At 40.0% G+C, this 20,449-nt stretch overlaps 1 protein-coding gene across 5 annotated transcripts in view; it reads right to left on the bottom strand.

The window, feature by feature from the left end:
- Positions 1–20,449, bottom strand: part of spire1a (spire-type actin nucleation factor 1a) — a 34,860-nt gene continuing 14,411 nt past the window's right edge. The window contains exons 3-19 of one of the 5 annotated variants that reach the window (XM_071204836.1): positions 17,699–17,965; positions 14,995–15,120; positions 11,339–11,413; positions 11,058–11,222; positions 10,488–10,574; positions 10,143–10,272; positions 7,221–7,268; positions 6,790–6,944; positions 6,345–6,426; positions 6,080–6,222; positions 5,120–5,143; positions 4,248–4,298; positions 2,970–3,107; positions 2,798–2,868; positions 2,250–2,277; positions 1,971–2,134; positions 1–1,701 (exon numbers count right to left, since the gene is read on the bottom strand). In XM_071204836.1, coding sequence (XP_071060937.1) covers positions 1,437–1,701; positions 1,971–2,134; positions 2,250–2,277; positions 2,798–2,868; positions 2,970–3,107; positions 4,248–4,298; positions 5,120–5,143; positions 6,080–6,222; positions 6,345–6,426; positions 6,790–6,944; positions 7,221–7,268; positions 10,143–10,272; positions 10,488–10,574; positions 11,058–11,222; positions 11,339–11,413; positions 14,995–15,120; positions 17,699–17,965 — 2,019 coding nt within the window. In that variant the 3' untranslated portion in view covers positions 1–1,436. The remainder of the gene's footprint in view (positions 1,702–1,970; positions 2,135–2,249; positions 2,278–2,797; positions 2,869–2,969; positions 3,108–4,247; positions 4,299–5,119; positions 5,144–6,079; positions 6,223–6,344; positions 6,427–6,789; positions 6,945–7,220; positions 7,269–10,142; positions 10,273–10,487; positions 10,575–11,057; positions 11,223–11,338; positions 11,414–14,994; positions 15,121–17,698; positions 17,966–20,449) is intronic. The other 4 variants (XM_071204837.1, XM_071204839.1, XM_071204838.1 and 1 more) reach the window with 4 other exon arrangements.

Here is a 20,449-nt window from a genome sequence, read left to right as displayed (position 1 = left end):
TCAAAGTAAGAAACGTGATGTTTTTATTAGAATTTCTTCGATAAAAACGAACGGATCATAGAACAACATGCATACATTCCTTACAGTGGTCTAAAATAAAACTGATGTTTCACTGGAACATGGCATCATTATTGAACAGGCTGGTTGACTTTGTGTTTATTTGCTAACGACTGTCACAAAACAAACTATACAAACATCTGTGCATGAGTGTGTGTCTGTATTTAATGACAGTTATACACTTGCCTACATTCAATACATTGTTTCGTTTTGTGGAGCCATTTTTCTCACAAACCAGCTGCAGCCATTCACACACACACACATTCATTCATGAGGAACTCTGGGAAATGGCACTATGGACCCCCCAAGAGGAGAAATAATAATTATTAATTAAGACAACATCCCAAAATAAACATTAACAAATAAAAGTGCGATTTGCAATTTAGGGGAGTATTTTAACACTGCCGAGTTTATAAACTATACAATAGAAATACAATCTTAATATTACATAAACATAATCATTTATTCGGAATAATTTCATGTTAAGAAACTTGGGCGGCAGAAATCATAAAACATTGTAAAATTATACTTCTTGTAGTTTTTTTATATTAGCTTTAGAACAATTAAGATATACAGCATGTACACAATCATAACTTTACATTTCTGTGCTTCTGCTGCCCAGCTCTTGGATCGCGGAAAGGGCGGGAAAGCAAACGTAGATTACCGTAAAAATGACCCCCATTGACTTTATAACACATATGTACAACAGGTCCGCAACTACAAAGGCATTCAAAGAAAGAAATGACATTTTGGCACCAGGCACAGAATTTAATATACATTAAAACTAATGGCTAAAAACCCTCCCGGAAAAATAATCTTTGCCTATTCTTACCCTTCACTGCATCATCCCTACAAAATGAGCATTCATTTAAATGGGCTAAAAAATGAATGATGTAACATTTGGCATAATTGTTGCTGGAATAAAAGAGGGGGGGGCAGAGGAGTGGTAGAGGATCTACAGTGCATTTCTGTCAAAAGGACAATCTGTTGTTCTTCCTGAGTGCTAGAAGTAAACAGGAACTGGAAAACATATTCACCAGCTAAGATTAGGGACGGGCCTTTTTACTATTTACATGTTATCACTGCAGCTCTTGGCTTTCTGTATCATCTGAACCCGCTCTTATGTCAAATATAAATTCTTACCTGATCCACATAGCAACATCATCAACTGATTTCTCCCAACGTGTCCTGAATTATCACCAACTTTTAGAAACATGGCTTTCCTTTGTTACCTGGCACGCCTGATAAATCAAACATGCCGACTTTTCCTGAGATGGGGTAAGGGATAACTTTGGGATGGGATGGACTGGCTTCGTATTGGAGACTAAGATTTGGCAGAGGCGTAAAGCAAAGTGCACACAGGGAAGTCCCGCCGCCTCCTACACCTCGTTGATGGCCCGCTCAGATGGCCTGAAGTTGACCGAGCTGGACGACGACATGTAGAAGGATTGGGTTTTGCGATTGAGACGGGCCCGCTTGGTGGCCACGTTGAGGCTGCGCTTGCTGGAGGAGATGATCTCGATGATGAACTTCTTGCAATCTACGCAGATCTCCATGGTGACCCAGTCCTCCGTTAGCTCCTTTGGGAGGTCGGGCTCGTCCTGTGAGAGGCAATCTTTGCTGCCGCTGCTGCTTCTAGACATCCTGAGGACGGAAAGAGAGATAATGAAAATAATGTAAACCTGTAATTGTTTCTTCAATAAGATTAGCAGTTTTCTTTTTGGTTTATGAGGCTATATTGTTTATACTGCAAGTGGGATTGACTGCATGTGTGTGGAATGGATGAACAGACAATGCTTGTTGGCGCTAATCCTAAAATAAGTCAGCCATAAATAATTAACTAATCTCACAAAGCATCACATTTGACAACATTTTAGTATATAAAAATAAATGGGAGGATGACAGCAACATACTTATAAACACTTCTGCGCAGGCTGTGCCGGCTGTGTGCCGACCCAAACGGGTGCCTCTCACTCTCCGCAGACGAAGACGCTCGACTCGGATCTTCTTTAGACACGGCACTGGGGCCCAAAGAGTAAATTGGCAAGGTGGAGTAGGGCTTGGATGGCAACCGCATCTGAGGGTAAAAGATACACAAAAGGATTTCAAAGAAAAGTCATTTTATAAAAAGGACCTGTCAGTACCAACAAGTGTCAACAATGTGAGTGTTAACATTTTCAACAGCCACCTACCTTTTTAGAGCACTGGGAACACACAGGCCTGGAGAAGATACAAAAGATCGGTTATAATAGACATTACTGAACCGATGCTACGTAAAAACAGCACTCAAATTATTTACTCTTATAATATTGTCACATTAAAACTCATGATAGACAATTTAAAATCAAAGAGTTTAAAATGTATGAAGAAAGAAAATCTTTTTTTTAGTTCACTTCTTAATTATATTCAACTCGGCCTGAGACATTAGGGTCAGAGATTAAGGTTTTTAAAAGCTGGCTAGTGTAGCTATGAATCGCTATTTTAGAGCAGAAATTAGAAGCAGCTACAGTTTTGGTGAGCTCACTTCTTTCCTTCTCCAGACCACCAAATATTTTACCTTTCCAGAGCGTACAGACCCAACCGATACTCAAAGAAAAATGAATTGAATTATACATTTATCAGATTTCACACAGTTCCCTCTGGAGTCACAAAAGGCTCTATAGAAGCATTTTATAATATGCATTGGTACTCCTACATGTTTAAACAGAATACAATTGAAAGTTTAGTAGTTCTAATCTACCTTTTGCAGAACTGGCAGGTGTAGGCCCAGGTGAAGAGAGAGAACCTCTTAGTCCGACATGAAAAGCAAACCTAGAGCGGAAAGAATCAAGTAAGGTTTAGAGGGGAACAATACATCTATTTAAATAATAAGGCACGAAACGTATAACTCAGACAATATGTGATGCATCTACCTTTCCCTTCTTGAGGGCAGTGTAGATTTCCTTGTACTGCTGGAATTTCTCCAGCTCAGCCTTGACCAGGACCTGCCTGATGTGCATCACCTCCTCCACCGTCAGCGCCAGACACTCCACCGGGTAACAGAACTCCTCCTGGAGGGAAAACACACGCCCATCATTACACTCATTAGGAAACAGATTGCCCAAAACAGAGCAGCAGTAAGAAGGGATGGTACCTGCTCACAATGAGAATGACACCCATTACACACCACTCCACAAGGTGTTGTTCACCCCAAAACAAGGCCATTTATATATATATATATACACTCAGTCTGTGGTACCTTAAATTCTTAAAGAATACTCTTTTTCTTGCATGCTTCACAGTAAATGTGGTAAAAAAACTATATTGATACATTATTTCACCCTTACAGGTGTGTTACTCGTCTGTCAGTACTTTGTAAACCAATGTTTTTATATCGTTTTCCTAACGATGAATGTTGCCCCTATTTTATGACGATATATGAAGACTTTTCTCCATTTCTGGATTCTTCGTTTATTGTGGAGCCATAGGAAGACAACATCGTTTTTAAGGTAACACAGGGTGAGTAGTTGATATACAAATTAACATTTACAGACTCTCTTAACCACAAATGAACAGAAAACACAGCATGCTGGTGATGCAACACTCCCGCCATGTTGGTGGTCCACAGCTTTTGGCTATCAATCTTCTTTATTCAATTATTAAATTGACTTAATTCCCTCTTTAAACTCCCAAACAGAAATCTGATAATAATTTTAAATTTAGAATTAAGTTCAATCAAGGACATTGTTTTTACTCAACAGACCTATTCATATATTAGATTATAATACTGTTGAATAACCATTATTTCCACACATCCGATTTGCAAGTGGTCCCCCATCATGGAACAAGCTGTGTTTGTCAGGATAGCTGGGAGCCTATGAAACATTTAACATATACGTCTATCTTATGTCTGAACTGTATTCACCCAAAGTGAAGTGAAAATTGCTTGGGGAACTTCTTCAGCAATCATTTACTCACGTCTCCTTTAGTTGAGTCGGATTAGAAGATGTGAGACTGTAAATGTTTACAGATAATTTCTCAACTCCATTTTCTTTTTAGACCTTCCCCAAGCAATGTTCAGTATGCAGCAGATCTCCCATTCACACAAATGGTCATGACTGAAGCCCCCATAAATGTAAAAATACACAACATTCTGGATGGTTCCCCACAGTGTGATGTGCCTGTGATGATATGCAGTAACTATCACATACCGTGCCCCGAGCACCCCTGCTGGCTCCCACCTGACCAGCAGACAGAGGGACCTGACGTTCAAACAGAAGCATGACCTTATATTCTGATAAGCTAATAACATACAGTAGGCCTAATCAAATGCAATACAAGATAAATCTAGTGGAGGATATGTTTGTATTCACTCTCTCCTGGCAAGTGCTCGTACCATTAGGATATTGTGTTATCTCGTGTGGCATGACATTTAATTTCATGACCGCAAGTCCCATGACAGAAAAATCATCTGACATGAACGTTCGCCAAAGGAGAAAATGTCAACGAGATGTTAGCCTTCATCTCTGAGTCTACTTCTGATGTGCAGAGCCTCATCTTACACATCCCTGCCAGTCTTTCACAAAATATCCTCTCCTGCTTCTTTCTTAGATTGTATAAAAGAAGTGGACGTAGCCACAAGTGACAAGAGACCTCTATTCTGATTGACAGACTGCCTTAGTAGCAACTTGCCAATCACAACGTAGCAAAGTCTAAAGGCATTCCCTGCTTTATCATCTACTTTACTCTAAATATACTTACAAAATAAACCTGATGTTGTATTGAAGAAGACTAGAAACTAGGAATGGAGAGCATACACTTATCAAGTAAAATGTTTACAGACATAATAAATGAAGTGAGAAGTAGGAACACTTTCTCATGGACTTCAATGCAATCTGACACATTCAAGTAGCCCTATTTGAAAAAGTTCATGTTTAAAGCAATTAGCACTGGCTTCACTTTTCCGACCTCTTCTAATCTGTCCCACTCTCAATTTTCTGCAGTTCAAATATAGAGAATATGATATTACGAAGCAGCATTTAAAAATGGTGTTGGTGGATAGACTGAATGTTGACCAGGTTACCTTGGTGCTGGGATCCGCCTTCAGCTGCATTAATAAATAAAATAGGAAATGTGTTACTGTGTTAGAGATGAGACAATTTGGTATTCTACAAACATTGCAATTTAAATGTTTGCCTGTAATTTGTACTCTTTGAGCATGTGCTACTATTTTCATTTAGCTACAGTATAATGCATTAATGAGCAGACTGATACAATTTTCTGATGAGAGATGCCGAAAGCATTTACATTTAAGGGGATGAAAAATGATGTACTATATTCCAATCCTAAATCACTGAGATACCGATTTGCACGGGGCTAATGTTCTTGTAAAATATTGTAGGTCATTTCTAGTGGAATCTTTACTTGACATATTGAGCAGGGGATTACAATTATAGACGACCACTTCAATTATTACAAGGTACAGCATTACCAAGTAATACTTGTCCCACGTGATTTTGTTTTAGTTTAAATCACCTGATACAAGTGGTTTGCAGCTGATGCAGTAATATCTGTCACTTATTGTGGATGTCATGCGAGCATAACATGGTGAAAACAATCAGTCTAAATTAACAATCGGGACGGAAATGTTCGGATTTCCAAAGGGAGGTTCTGTGAATAAATTAAAAATCAAGAACCGAAATAATTGAACTATTCATATCTTAGACTGCACTGTAACTTTTAATGTTTATTTTATTAGCTTTTCTTTTTAATGACTGATTTTAAATGCCATTTTCTTAATGTCTTTTATTTTTTGTTTTTCTTTTAATGTTTCTTTTATTATCTTTTACTCTTTTTAAATGCCTTTGTCTGAATGTCTTTCATTTTTGTAAAGCACCTTGAATTGCCTGGTGCTGAAAGGTGCTATAGAAATAAACTTGCCTTATAATTGCTCTGTCATCAGGACTCATGTATTGGTTCCTTAATTAATTCATCCAGGCTATGTGTGGTTACCAGATTAGGTAGCTCCTAGAGGTTTACCTACCAAAGACTTGGAGGTCTGTCTGGATGGAGGTAGGAAGGGGCAGACGCTGGTGGGGGCCTCCTTCTCGATGGAGTGCCGCCTCTGTGGAGACCGACGCTTGTCTGGCTGTGGTGACGCAGAAACGGGAAGGAACTTTGGAGGCGCTGGAGTCATGGGACAGAAAAGAATAACATGTAAAAAAAAAAGTGAATATTATGCAGGCAGCATCGGTTTGTAGTAGTCAAAAAGCAGAATACATTACATTAAGTTACAGGTAAGCTCTTACCTTTCTTCCCCGTTACAGACTCAGGTGACAGGTCCTCCACTAAAGACGGGGACATACTGGAGCTGCTCCGCGTGGGCTCCTCCTGTCAACCAGAACATCACTCCTATTGAGTCCTGTGATACTCATAGCTATCATTTCTTTTAATATAGCATAATAATATTAATTCAATTGGGTTTTAACTAGCTTCTTGTGGAAACACTTATACTACAGTTGCATGATACTTCATAAACATTTGTAATGCTGTTAAATAAGAAATTGATAAAGAGGGTTGATGACGAAGGCTGTGCAAAGACATACGAGTATTATAAACCGTGAATATAACCTGGGATTATTCGCTTTTTTATTTCTATGTCATGGGAATGACAGTGGTGTTCTTGTTTTGCGTGAGCTACATTTTTGAAATTGTCATCTTATGAGCACAGACAATAAGAGTTCGATATCTCACATCAGATTCTGAGCTGTCGAGCTCAGCTAGCGTTGGCGCTCTCAGCAGCCTCTTCCTCTGGCTGAGGGGCAGCGCTCCACCCTGATTGGGTCCCAGGGTGCCACTGGCCAGAGACTGGGTGCTGCCAGCTAGTTTCCTGGGAGCATCAGGAGTGTCTGCGGGTGAAAGATACCATTGAAATGTTATTACAAGTGGACCATAAATTCTCATGAATCTTGTCCTTATCTAAACAGGCGGCCATCACGCCTCCTGTGTAAACTATGACTGTCTTTGTATTATCAAAACATGACACCAGTCAGTTCACACAGGCCGCATGGTGACCAAGATAAGCCCCAATCGTTTAATTTGAATAAAACAACATGAACATACTTCAAGGTGTTTTCCCCATTACTGATGGTTTACTTCATACCCATGAGACATTGCTTCTTTACCTGAGCTGCGGAACAAGTCCTGAGGAGTGCTGATGCTTTTCCCTGCACCTGTAAAGGAAATAAGGGAATATTTAACCTTTAGTAGGACCACACACACATATTCAGATTTCTAACACCAGACTGATTCCACAGTGAGGACTTGACAGCAGCAGGCTTCCGTCAGATGCAGGTGTGAAGGGATGGTGTGTAGGTGTGGGTTACGTTCACACACATATGTTGTGAAAAGCTGGAAAGTAAAGGGAGAGTGAAGGGAAGTGCCAGGGCAAGCAGAGGGTGGCTGTGTTCAAAATCACAATCAAACATACTACATTTTCAATCTGTATGTACTGTACACTAAATGAATGATTAAGCATCCCATTACGAGCAAACTGTTCACACTGAAATATATATTTCAGCATCACATGACTCTAAACTAACCGAGTGGAAATTGTTTATCACAATTGTAAATCACCTCTTTCACTAAATGTAATACTTTACAATAAAGGCAAATTGCAATTATTAAATACGTTATTGCTAATTGTACGCATCAAAGTACAGCACATATGAGAGCTCCTTCACTTTAACTCTTAACTGTACCTTAAAGTCACTCGCAATGACTTGTGATTATTTTATCCAATAGTTCAATATTTATGGTTCAGTCTCAATTTAAAAGTCTGAAGAGCTGCGATGCACTCGAGTAGGTCTGTAAACTCATGTCTCAAAATCCACAAATACCTGAAAGTCAGAACACAGTACACACTGACGCACAACTTGAGGTCAAACTCGGTGTGAATCGGTTGTTATTGTGCGACTTTGAACACAGCCTAAAACGAGGAGTGCAGCCACAGTACAAAGAATATTCCCATACATCCATCTGGATTACAGTCATCCTGTGAAACTGTATTGCGACATTAAGATGGTCATCTGCAGTTCGACCAGAGGTAGGCTGCTGACACCAGTGTTATGTAATGTGTCATATTCCTCAGTGAGAGCGGATTAGGGTGACGAGCAGGGCAGAGTGATGATGGGTAATCTCACCCTACAGGCTCTGACACAGTGGCTATCTCTCATCACCTAGACTACAGATGGTCCCCTGTGAATAGTGACTGCTATATTTAGCTCACGCTTTAAAAGTTATCGGTCATAACATGCCTGATACAAAGGGATTTCTTTCCTTTTTATTCTACCTCCCAGCCAATACTATTTTACCCAGTCTGAGTTATAGATGCACTGTTTTTATGTCCCTTTTTGTCCTCGGGTACAGCAACAGTACACACATGAGCACAAACCAATCATAAAGAGGGTGTGTCTGTTTAAATCAGGGAGAAGCAGGACCTAACCCTGAAATAGACTGGAATGAAACACAAGGAACAACAAAAGGAACACAACAGGTTTTGTGAAACTTTACCTGACGAGTCAAAGCTGAAAGATGTGCTAAGAGGTCGCATGACTGATAGACGTGCGCATATTTGACATAAGAAAGAATGGGAGTAAATTGGAGAAAAATAAATCCATGAGTTATAAATGGATGGTGAAATCAATGAATCATTTTAGTTCGTAAAACATACAGTTTCTGAAAATCGAACATTATAAAGACCATGTTATGTTTCCACCCCGTTTAGCCTCACATGAGTAGGATTATGTACCCACTGCTCCATATTACCCTCCCAAATCCCCTCACAAAAGGCATCTTGTGTAAACCCCAGAGACGCAGTGTAAAGTATATTCTGACAACATACGTGCTGTTTTTAACTGATTAAGGCCTGAAATGGTTTGAGAGATGATATCCAATTGGCCATTTATGAAGAATACAAAGCAACATGGTTATCTACTGCCCTATGCACTGCTCACTTATACAGGGTATATGCAGGAATCCTGAAGTCAAATGTAATATATTTTAAGACCTTTTTTAAGTCCCTTTCCATACATTTTAAGACTTCATCGCCACTTCGGGTTCTAACCGGTTACATTGGTGACACAATTTACCTCACATTTACTATATACAGTATTGATTGTAAGATAGCACAACTAAACAGTTTGTGATAACTCCTTATCATAATTCAGATAGAACAAAGCACAAGAGAATGTGTGACTAACCCAATGCAAGGTTGATTAGAAAAAGAAGCCATTAGAAAGATGATTTGGGCATTGTTCCCAAGAGACAGACTACTGAACAACTTTTAATACTTTTTAAGACCCCGCGGACACCCTGTTATATAACAGTATCCACAAAGAGCAGCATTACATGCAGTACAGGAATCATATCGTGGAGTTCAAGCCAAAGTATTTATCAGTCCAAGAGCACATTTGTCAGAAACCACAGCTGATGCATTAGCAGTGAAGGTCTGGCAAACAACTCATGGCTCCGTGCAGCCGTCAAAGTGATCCGTGTTTAAACACTGACACTTCTGATTAAGTGAACAGATCAATGTAGGAAGAGGGCTGTTAGAGTAATCGTGACGAATGCGCCAAGTCATAGATAATGGTTATTGTGGAGGGGGTAGGCTCTTGAGCAGCAAGTTAACAGGTTAGGGTTATTTACTACCTATTTCAGATAAAACTAAACCGTTTAGTTTGACGGGTCGAACCGAGTGTTGCACAAGTACATTCTGTTTTGCATATTCCATTAGTGCATACAACCTCAGTAATGGTACGCTGCTATGGACAATCTGGCAATAATATTTTGCACATTCTATGTACAATTTTGCACAAATGTACATTCTCAAATATTGAAGTGACTGTTATTTTGTATATATTGATTGTTGTGTTTTTATTTAGGTCTTAATGTGTCTTTGATTCACATTTCTACATATTTGCATACATATTTTTATATACATTTGTTTTTATATTCGGGATTGTGGGAAACGGTATTTCAATCTCTGTCTGTACACACAAACTGGAAGATTAACAATAAAGTTGACTTTGACTTGACTAGTGGCTTACCGAGGCGGTGTCTGCGGATCATGTCCGGTGAGACTGGCCTGAGCTTCCGTTCAGATTTGATGCCCTCCAGCAGTCGCTCGTGGAGGCTTCGGGGGCGAAAAGGGGTGGGTTTCAGTTTACGTGCTGAGGCCTGTCGAGACAACCACAAGTGAGTCCTCAAATGCCATCACCATGGTGAACAAAGTGAGATTTGCCGCCGAACAACCCCAAGATAGGGTGCATGTTTTGTTATTGCGTTAAGTCATGTAACTATTGTGTTAGTCAAAGTTTATGTCTTGTTAAGAAAACTTCCATGTGACAATTCAATCAAAATGTATTTATTGCAGCATGTTGTTGACTACTCACAGGGTTTAGAGGCGGCCGCGACCTGATGAACTCAAGAATTATCTCATGTGCACTCTTCTTTAACCTTGGTGGGATGTTTCCATTCACCTTGAAAAAAAATGGATTATGAAGATCTTGATTTTTATTTAATGTTTGTATATATACCTGTAACGAAGATGTTGTTGAAACCTGTAGCGAGAAATTACCATTTCCACCTGAGAACATTGAGAAATGTGACTATTATTATAACGAACAGAACGAAACATGAGTATTACAAAACAATGATTTGGAAAATGCGATTGTGTTTTGTGGCCATTGTAGGTTAAATGACAGAACCAGGGGAGGATAACATTTACATTTTAACAGAACTCCGAATTACCATGAATACAGTTGTAAAAGCTTGTGGAGAAAAAAATAAAAGTCATACATTTTTGGGGAATAAATTGTAAAAGAAAACTCATATTCCATGTCCACATTCCGTGTTATTTATTTCTACCAACAACGGCACCAACATGCCTTTGTAAAGTCATGTTAAACAAACAAAAAGAAGGTTTAAATAAAAAAAAAGATTTTTGGTGGCCTTTTCCTTACCATGACTTTCCTCAGCTTGTAGCGTTGGGAACGGATGTCGTCCATCAGCATTTCGTACGGTGTGAGCTGGTATTCGATGGGCAGGGGGTTATACTGACGCTCCTGAACCTTCTTTAATTTAACACCATCTCTTAGATCTCGCATCACCTGCACCCAGAACCGTGCCTGTTGGAGACAAATAAAGATGGGATGAAAATCTTACTGCAAAACATAAATGACTTAATCCCAAATGCATGGTCAGAGTGATTTTAATAATGCTTTAGGAAGAAAATAAATCTTACCCAATCTGCATTTTGCAGCTCATCGAGGTCTTTAACAGGTTCTTCCCGGGTATCGCCTTCCATTCTTCGAAGATTCTAGCCCAGAAAAGGGACATGAAAACATGAAATGAAGTAAGATATTACAAATATTTAGGCATGATATTCAAAGCCAGTGCATTCACAGTACTTGAAGGAGCCAAAATGCTTGTTTTGCCATTACTTATTATTTGTATTATTATCTTCATTTCTGTTTGCCTCGCGTTTAATTCTTATTGTTTATCACTTCCGGGAATGGTCACGTGGGTGTGGTTTATTGTTATTTAGGTCACCTGTTGGATGCCGGTTTGGGAGGATATGATGTAGGAAGAGGGTTTGCTCTGATACTTTCTGTTGACAGTCAGGTCGGGAGTTGTACATTGATTGTTGCGTTTTATGAAACACTATGGACTATAAATGACTTCGGACTCTCCTATGGAACGCGTCACAGCAAAGAGCACATTTTAGCCTCTCAGCGGCATAACTCATAGGGAGTTTGTGCTGCTACATTAGCTCCCGACCTGACGTGTTATTACAAGTGGACCATCAATTCTCATGAATCTTGTCCTTATCTAAACAGGCGGCCATCACGCCTCCTGTGTAAATATGACGGTCTTTGTATTATCAAAACATGACAGTCAGTTCACACAGGCCGCATGGTGACCAAGATAAGCCCCAACCATATGCTTATATTATAGATTTTGTTTACAATTATTTCATTTAAATAAAACTTCCTGAAAATACTTCAATGTTTTCTCCCACTACTGATGGTGTACCCATGAGACATTGCTTCTTTACCTGAGCTGCGGAACAACTCCTGAGGAGTGCTGATGCTTTCACAGTACTGGCTCTAATTAAGTAGAGGGCGCTGCAGTCAGCCTGGTTAATTAATCGATGATGTCATTTAACATTAGTGGGTCAATAGATACCTGTCTCATCCTCTATTGACTATACCAGAGGGAAAGACAGGAAAAGCCAATAGTCATCTAATGGCTGCTTTTCATGTCTGGCTACGGAAGTCCTCTAGCAAGTTACTGTATGGAAAGTTCTGTGTGAGCAATTCAAATGTCAAACTGGGTGAGTCAATGATCGCTCTCCTTTTTCTCAGCTGCATGTGTCAAGTCTAAATATTTACACCACGTTAATCCACAGTCATAGATGTAAAAACACATGGGACATGGTGCTTGCTTTTAATTTGTCCTACATCAGAAATGCTGTTAAATGTTCTATTCATAATAAATTAAGATCTAAAGTTATTTAATTAAATCAATCGGAGATCAAAGACAGTCAATCCTAAAGCGTCCTCTGTTGGCAGCTGCAGCTTTCTTTTTATACACATCCAATTATCCGCACCCATGTTCACTGCTGGAACACATTCCTTCTTCCTAGGCCTTATCTTCTTTTCTGCTCATCTGACTGTTCTCTTCTTGTTTGCAAATGCTTTGCTGCTTCCAATTTAATACCCAGGACTTCCCATCATTTAGAAAAACATGTATTTGTTATGGTTTATTTCTAGACTGGCAGAACATACAGGGGAATTCAGCAAACAAGAAGAAGCAGATAGATACTAACAGAGAGAAAAACAACAACAGTGAGAGAAACTGGAAGAAAGACTCATTGACTAGCCTCTTAATTCGTAAGCATGTGTGACACTGTGCATGGTTACTTATTAGCAGCTATCCAGTGACTCTCATTACATTTACATTGCATTTATCTGACGCTTTTATCCAAAGCGACTTACAATAAGTACATTCGACCAGGAAGACACAACCTTGAAGAAAACAGAATCATATAAGTACATCAGGTTTCATAGAGCCAAACATTTCAAGTGCTACTCAACTGGCTATAGATAAGCCAGTCCTTTATTAGTATATAAGTGCTCTGTTAGCAGTTCTTTGTTAGTAATTCTATCGCTCGAGTCGAAAGAGATGAGTTTTCAGTCTGCGCCGGAAGGTGTGTAAGCTATCTGCTGTCCTGATGTCAATGGGGAGCTCATTCCACCATTTTGGAGCCAGGATAGCAAACCCACGTGTTTTTGCTGATGGGAACTTGGGTCCCCCTCGCAGCGAGGGTGCAGCGAGCTGTTTGGTTGATGCAGAGCGGAGTGCACGTGCTGGGGTGTACGGTTTAACCATGTCCTGGATGTAGGAAGGGCCAGATCCATTCACAGCATGGTACGCAAGTACCAGTGTCTTGAAGTGAATTCTAGCAGTTACCGGAAGCCAGTGAAGGGAGCGGAGGAGCGGAGTGGTGTGGGAAAATGTAGGAAGGTTGAAGACCAGGCGAGCCGCTGCATTCTGGATGAGCTGCAGAGTTCGGATGGCACATGCAGGTAGACCAGCCAGGAGGGAGTTGCAGTAGTCTAGGCGTGAGATGACGAGAGCCTGGACCAGAACCTGCGTCGCTTTCTGGGTCAGCTCTCAGTGCTACAGGGAGTGCAAAGCAGCCCCTACAGCCTGGTGGCCCCCTCCTGTAAGCTCCTTTAAATTCCTATAATGAGGTTAAACTCGATTCTATAACCATATATTGCATAAGATGTTTGCTTGGCTCACGCTGAAAACGTACTGCATGAGAGTGTACAGACTGAGCAGCAAAGCTAGTCTGACAGTCTATAGCAGGATAAGTCATGTGGCTACATCTCTAAACCTCAACTCAATCAGGAAACACAGAGTTGTACAACTAATTGTACAGGAATTTTGGTCTATTTGTAATGCTGCAGTTGGGCAGGGTAAATGTTTTCCCACAAGCTATCCTACTGTTTGGATTTGGTGTCCAATTTGCTTGAAAACATGATTTTCTGAAATTAGACAAAAAACTAGTGTTAACTATCCAAATCTGTTCAAGTTGCCCATGACATCTTCCATGTTGTATTTCCTCAAAGGTATTTAACCATGAAGACATTTTCAATTAATGAGTTTAATTAAAAACAATGAATCCCATCACGTTTTGATTAACAGTGGATTAACAGTATAAACACAAGCCGTCTCCATAGGGAATCCCTCACTAACCAGATTAAATTACTCCAGTTCCAATGCTCCATCTCTAGAGCAATACATCCAAAGAAATGAGAAACAGGATGCCAGGTCACATCCATGAAGAGACCAAGTAGTGCAAGCAATGATGATCTGGCCAGATAAAAAAGGTCATTCAGGGACACCCACAGCGTCTCAATGCTTCTGGACCATTTCCACTTTATGGTCCAGTGTGGTTATTGTGCACTTTCTGGGCACAACTCTTTTGTTTCTTGGCATCAGAAGGTTTGCTGTCCTTACAGATCCTTATTCAACCTTAAATCTGTACACAGCAAAACCACATCCCAAAACAGCAGAGGGTGGTAACCCCGAGCGACAAGAGAGTTTGGTAAATCCTCATTTCCTCCTGGCACTTTTTGGATTAGTGACCTCTATATATATTATAGGACCTCCAAGCACATCTATCACTTTCAATTTATTTTGTTATTTCTTGTGATGAGTTATAGAGTAAAATGTTTTGAGGATGACTCATGTATAAAATTAACCGACTTTGGAAATCTTGACATAGTGTCCAAAAGTTGGTATAGTTACTCATTATTTTTTGAAATAAATTTGTTTTTGTTGTGACTCACCAGGTTTATTAATAACTCAAACGGATGTGTTTCTTACCTCCTTTGCACTCTTGATTTTATCCAGGAAGGTGTGTAGTTCTCTGGCTTCGGCATAGAGAGCACGACACACCGCTTGGTAATGGAGGGGGGCGTCAGATGGGCTGGGCAGGTGGGAAGAACATAGCTGTAGGAGATGAGAGAAGGAATTTGTTATACATGTAGTGGTGCGTTAGAGCCACCCTAGCCCTTGAGTGTATTAATAAAATGGTCTTGACCTTTACTTAAAACCAAATCAATATCTAAACCTGGCTACCATAACATTAATTTAGACAAGTATCCGGGAAAACTGCTGAAGGCATAGAGCTCTTATATAGTTAAATCATGGCGAGTGTTTTTGTGACCAATACAATTAAACAAAATAACCTGCAAATGGCATATCTGATTATTCCAACAACACATGAATTCAGCACAAATTCAAATCTCTCAATGTTAAGGAATGTGAAACCTCCCTGTGAATTTAATGCAGGCCAACACGTAATGGTTTTTTCCTTGGCCACACCTTTCAACAAAGTTTCAAGAAAATCATGCCAGTAGCTTTTCTGTAAACCTGCCAACTGTCCTATAAACAAAACAAAACAAGCAACAGGGCTCAGGGGTGATGGGAATGTTATTGTTGTTAGATTAGAGAGCATTTGGTCAAAGTATTGGGCAAATCAAAATTGTGGGCCAATGATTGCACTAAACAGAAAGTGGAAACATATCAAATTGTATGAGTTTCGATACCAAAAACAAACATCTCTTGCTCGTGGTGGCACCCCAGAGGCATCATGGGAGCTTTATCATATCGGAGCTTTATTGTCAGCAGTCAGACTGCTGACAATGAACCCCACGCTGTCCCATACTGCCTAGTTGTTGTCGTGTGCTGTGCTGAAGCGCAATTCTGTATTCACTGTATTTATTTATTATTATCTGTGTATTTATTCCTATTTATACATTTCCCATCTATTTACCTTTATATCATTCTTTTTTGGTATATACTTCTGATAAATGTGTATGTAACTGACTGTTTTGCGATCTGGTTAGACCATCCTTAAATTTCGTTACACTGTGCTTGCATTTTTGTAATGACAATAAAGTAATCTAATCTAATCTAATCTAAGCACACTCTGCACAAAATGTCATCAGTGTGAACCTGATTGTCCAGTCAGAGCAACATTGTCTGACTAGCATTAGCTATGTACCATTTAAAGCTCTGACCCTTATGGTATTTGACTTTGACGATAATAAAGCCTGCCTGACAACATAATAGATGAGCTCAAATTATCTCAAGTGACACAAAAGCAGGAATCCGGACGAGTGACATATTCTTGCTTTCTCCTGATGGGCTTGGCTCGCCACAGGAATGTCTGACTCAGCAGAAAGTGTCTTCTTCCTCGTTCATCCGAAGCTAAATTCCCAGCTAATTCTACACTTACACGCAGTGAGTCTTCAGGTCTCAAATACTGCAATGTCTGTGGTTTCCACTGTTTACCCTAATGACAATGATCTGTATACGGCACAACACCTTATGGTTGCAAAAAAAAAAAAAAAACTGAAGGTTAACAGTATGTGCTAAATGTCAGTTTGGAAACGTGGTTTCACAGTGAATTTGTGTGAAATCATTTTAGTATTTGATGAGCCATACTTAGGTGGAACACAATCCTAACTCAAGAGATTGACAGCTTTGGTAAGACGAGTTCACTCCATTTCCCTTAATCAGAAAGGAGACCCAGTCTGCACATGCACCATCTAACTCTTCCTGTCTTAGTGGGATGCTTCACTAGTGCCGTCATCTTCTATCAGTGTCACCTCTTGCCTCACCCTAATCGATCTGACCTTCCTCTGCCTGGCAGAGTCAAAGTGAAGGAAGGAGGTCAGACAGGAATTTGCAGCCATATACTCCAGCCATGTCATGCCAACATATTGCCGTTATATCAAGAGAGGGATTGTTGGGAGAATTAGACGCATGCACCGGCAGCAAACAGTCCTAATTCATTATACTCCGTGTTTATTATATGGAAGGAACACGCTGAACGTTTCTAAGGCTATTCCCCAAATACCATCGTGTTTACACAGCAATAATTGCTTTCATATTCAGAGAGTGCTTTGGGAATTTACAGCGTGACGGCCCCCATCAGGGGAATTTGTTTGGAGCTGGTCTGATGACAACGTGCACAGCTTTGTTTTAGACATGATGAAGAAAAATCTGCATATTTATTTTGCCTTTAATGTCTTTGATGAGTCATGGTTCTTCATCAGCTTTGAGCCATGACTAATCAAAATGTTGGATCAGGAGCAATTATTATGGGAGTGTTACCGTGTGGGGATTATGCTTACGATTGGACCTAATGGATCTCACTGAAATGTTGCAATATGCACTTGTTATGACCTGTGCATATTTGTATCAATAGTTTATTTTTAAATCATTTTTATCTCTTATTTGGGCCACTTTCATCACTCCATAAAAAAAAAGCATTTCTCTACAACTTTACAATTAAACAGTAATTGATGAGTTCAGTGGTCTTCATGTATACTTTTGTACAATGGCTTTTGTTTCTTTTTTGTTTTCCACATGTGGGTCAGTCCAAGACAGAACCTGATTCAGATAAGTAATGTGAACAGCCAAGCAAAAAAAATCTAAGCTGAGAAATAAATCCAAATTGAACACTAAAGCAGCATTGTTAACGTAGCCTAAGAGACACAGTGCGCCCCACACAACATACCGTGATGAGGTCTTGGTAGCTGCGAATGCTGGTGACTACGCCGGGCGTGGCAGAGACGGGCTTCTCTTCCTCCTCTTCTTCTTCCTCCTCACACTCCTCCTCTGTAGCTTCGTAGCCCTCATCAGGACAGGGGTCACTCTCCGCCTCCTCCGTGTTGGTCATCATGTCGATGAGGCGCTCCAGCGGCGGGCTGAGTTCACGCTCCTCGTTTTCCTTAAGTCCATAGTCCAGAGCTTTGTAAATCATGACGCCGAGTGAGTCAATAACCTGTGGGACAATGGACAAATGGGTTGTGTGGATTGTTATTGTGTAGTAGAAAAGGAAACCTATTTTACAGATTGGTCCGAGGGTTCCTTTCAATTGAAAAAGATACATTAGATACAATACCAGATATTTTACTTCTACCAAGATATGCAAGAAAAACTGAAGAAATACAAACGACAGAAGATGGGTAGCATGGGGACATTTTTAATTAAGCAAGGGTAATAAAATAGTTTGTATTCGTTTACTTGCCGTCATGTGTGCCAATACTTGATTCTTTCCAGCTGACACACTACACTTTATTTCTCACAGATCAAATTAATTAACAATTTGCGTGGGCATTTCATTGATACCATGACTAAATATCCATGAGTTATTAAATGCTTTTTAAAATCACCAACCTCCAGAGCTTTCTTCGATCCCTCTACACTCCCGACCCTTTTATATTGCCCCTGCTGCTCTATAATTAAAACCCGCACATCAGCACATCCTAAAAAGCTAATAACTTTGTTAGATAACCATCACCAACAAGCTGAATTCACCTAACAGACAAGAAGACAGTTGCTGTCCTCAAGCCAGATGCAAAATGAGGCCACAGTGTTCCTCCAAACAGCGTGATGATTACTATAATCTGGGATGATTTCATTTCATCCCTGCTTCCCCTCATTAACAAGCAGTGTATGACCTTTCTGAGTTTTTGCAGTTTGTTCCAAAATATCAACAAAGAGACAAAGTTGTTCTTCAGTGCAGCATGACAAGTTGGCTCTGCTGACTAGTGTCCTCTCCTGAAAACTCAATCAAACCATTGCTCTCAGCTCTCAAGTGTTTGGAATTTAGCATGAGGAGAAAAAGTATTTTACACACAAAGAGGAGTGTCTGGAGCCATCGGTTTTTAGTCAATTAGTTCATGTATGAGCCATCTGGGCTAGTGGTAGACCAATAATCTCCTGCACGAGGCAGATTATATATTTGTATAAGTATTTAACTGAGCCAACCCCAATGAAGGCTACTCAACTTGATTCATTTTGGATTTATTCAAGTTCAACAATATCTTTTTTTTTTTTTCTCAAAGCGTAGTTCAATGAATACTTGTGGACAATACCAGGGTTGAATAAATGTTTATTAAACTTTAGCATTTTCTATTATGTTAAAATCAGTATTACTTCCGACGGCATGGCTTCCCTAGAGAAAGTGATAATGCTCTGCATGAATGAGGTGTGAACTTTCTTTTCCCTGGCGACATCAACCAGCTCTGACTGGGGGATCCCAAGGCGCTCCCAGGCCAGCTAAGAGATATAATCCCTCCACCTGGTCCTAGGTCTACCCCTTGGTCTCTTCCCAGCTGGACGTGCCTGGAACACCTCCCTAGGGAGGCGCCCAGGTGGCATCCTAACTAGGTGCCCGAACCACCTCAACTGGCTCCTTTCGACGCGAAGGAGGAGCGGCACAACTCTGAGTCCCTCCCTGATGACCGAACTTCTCACCTTATCCCTAAGGGAGACACCAACCACCAGGCGGCGAAAACCAAACTCGGCCCCTTGTATCCGTAATTATTTATAAGATACTAAAACAAAACAACTACTATAATATATGAATCTTATATATGTCTACCATCAGCTGCCCTGATCTCTAGTCATCAGCCATAGAAAAAACCCTCATCAGTCAACTAATCATCAGTCTGGGCCTTTGTTGACTAAAAATTGTAAATTCATAATGAAATACCTATTTTGGTTTTCAACACTTTGTTTCTACTAATTTTCTTTTGGGATTTCCATCACAACTGACAATCAAAATGTATTCAGCTTTAACTGAATCTTCAAGGCCTTTCAGGACTTTCTCCACAACTGACACTTGTAATCCCAATATTAGTCATGGCATATTCACTATCTGCCTTTGTCTGTTATTTTTTTCTTTGCACTCTGCAGTGCACTCTTTAGTCTGTAAGAAAATATTATATACAGTAGCTTGCGACCTTTATCCTACATTCCAGTGATCGTCATTGTCTTTGTTGTGTCAATGTGTCCCTGTTGTGGCTACATGGTTTGCACAGGACTTAAATGTGGGTAGAAACTTAGTTAACAACAAAACATTCTTTTTTTATATGCTTTGCTGGTGTAAAATAATGAACCAATTGTTCGTTTAATTGCAGCGTACTGTTGGTTATTACTGTACTCTGTGTTCTTATCCAGAAAGGAATGGAGCGACATTGTTGAAAAAGGGAGGTGTCCAGGTATAACAGAGTGTTGATGTGGGTGAAACCTCTGTTGTCGGGCATGGCTGGCTAGGTTTGGGCGAGATGCCAGAGAACAGGAGGGGGGGGTGTAGACTGACAGAGGCGGAAAAACCATTAAATAACGTACATGTAGAGTCATGTTTCTAACAAAACACCCAAAAATAATTGCACATAATCAGTAAATTCGTTTTTGAAACTGCATTTAGTCAAGTGCTGAACAAATGTGTCATAAGTATACTCTACTTGTGTTTTATTGT

This window comes from Pseudochaenichthys georgianus, chromosome 11, assembly GCF_902827115.2.
Source record: "Pseudochaenichthys georgianus chromosome 11, fPseGeo1.2, whole genome shotgun sequence".
Taxonomy (NCBI): Eukaryota; Metazoa; Chordata; class Actinopteri; order Perciformes; family Channichthyidae; genus Pseudochaenichthys; species Pseudochaenichthys georgianus.
Note: the sequence above shows the minus strand (reverse complement) of the source record. Positions and strands in the feature narration are given on the sequence as shown.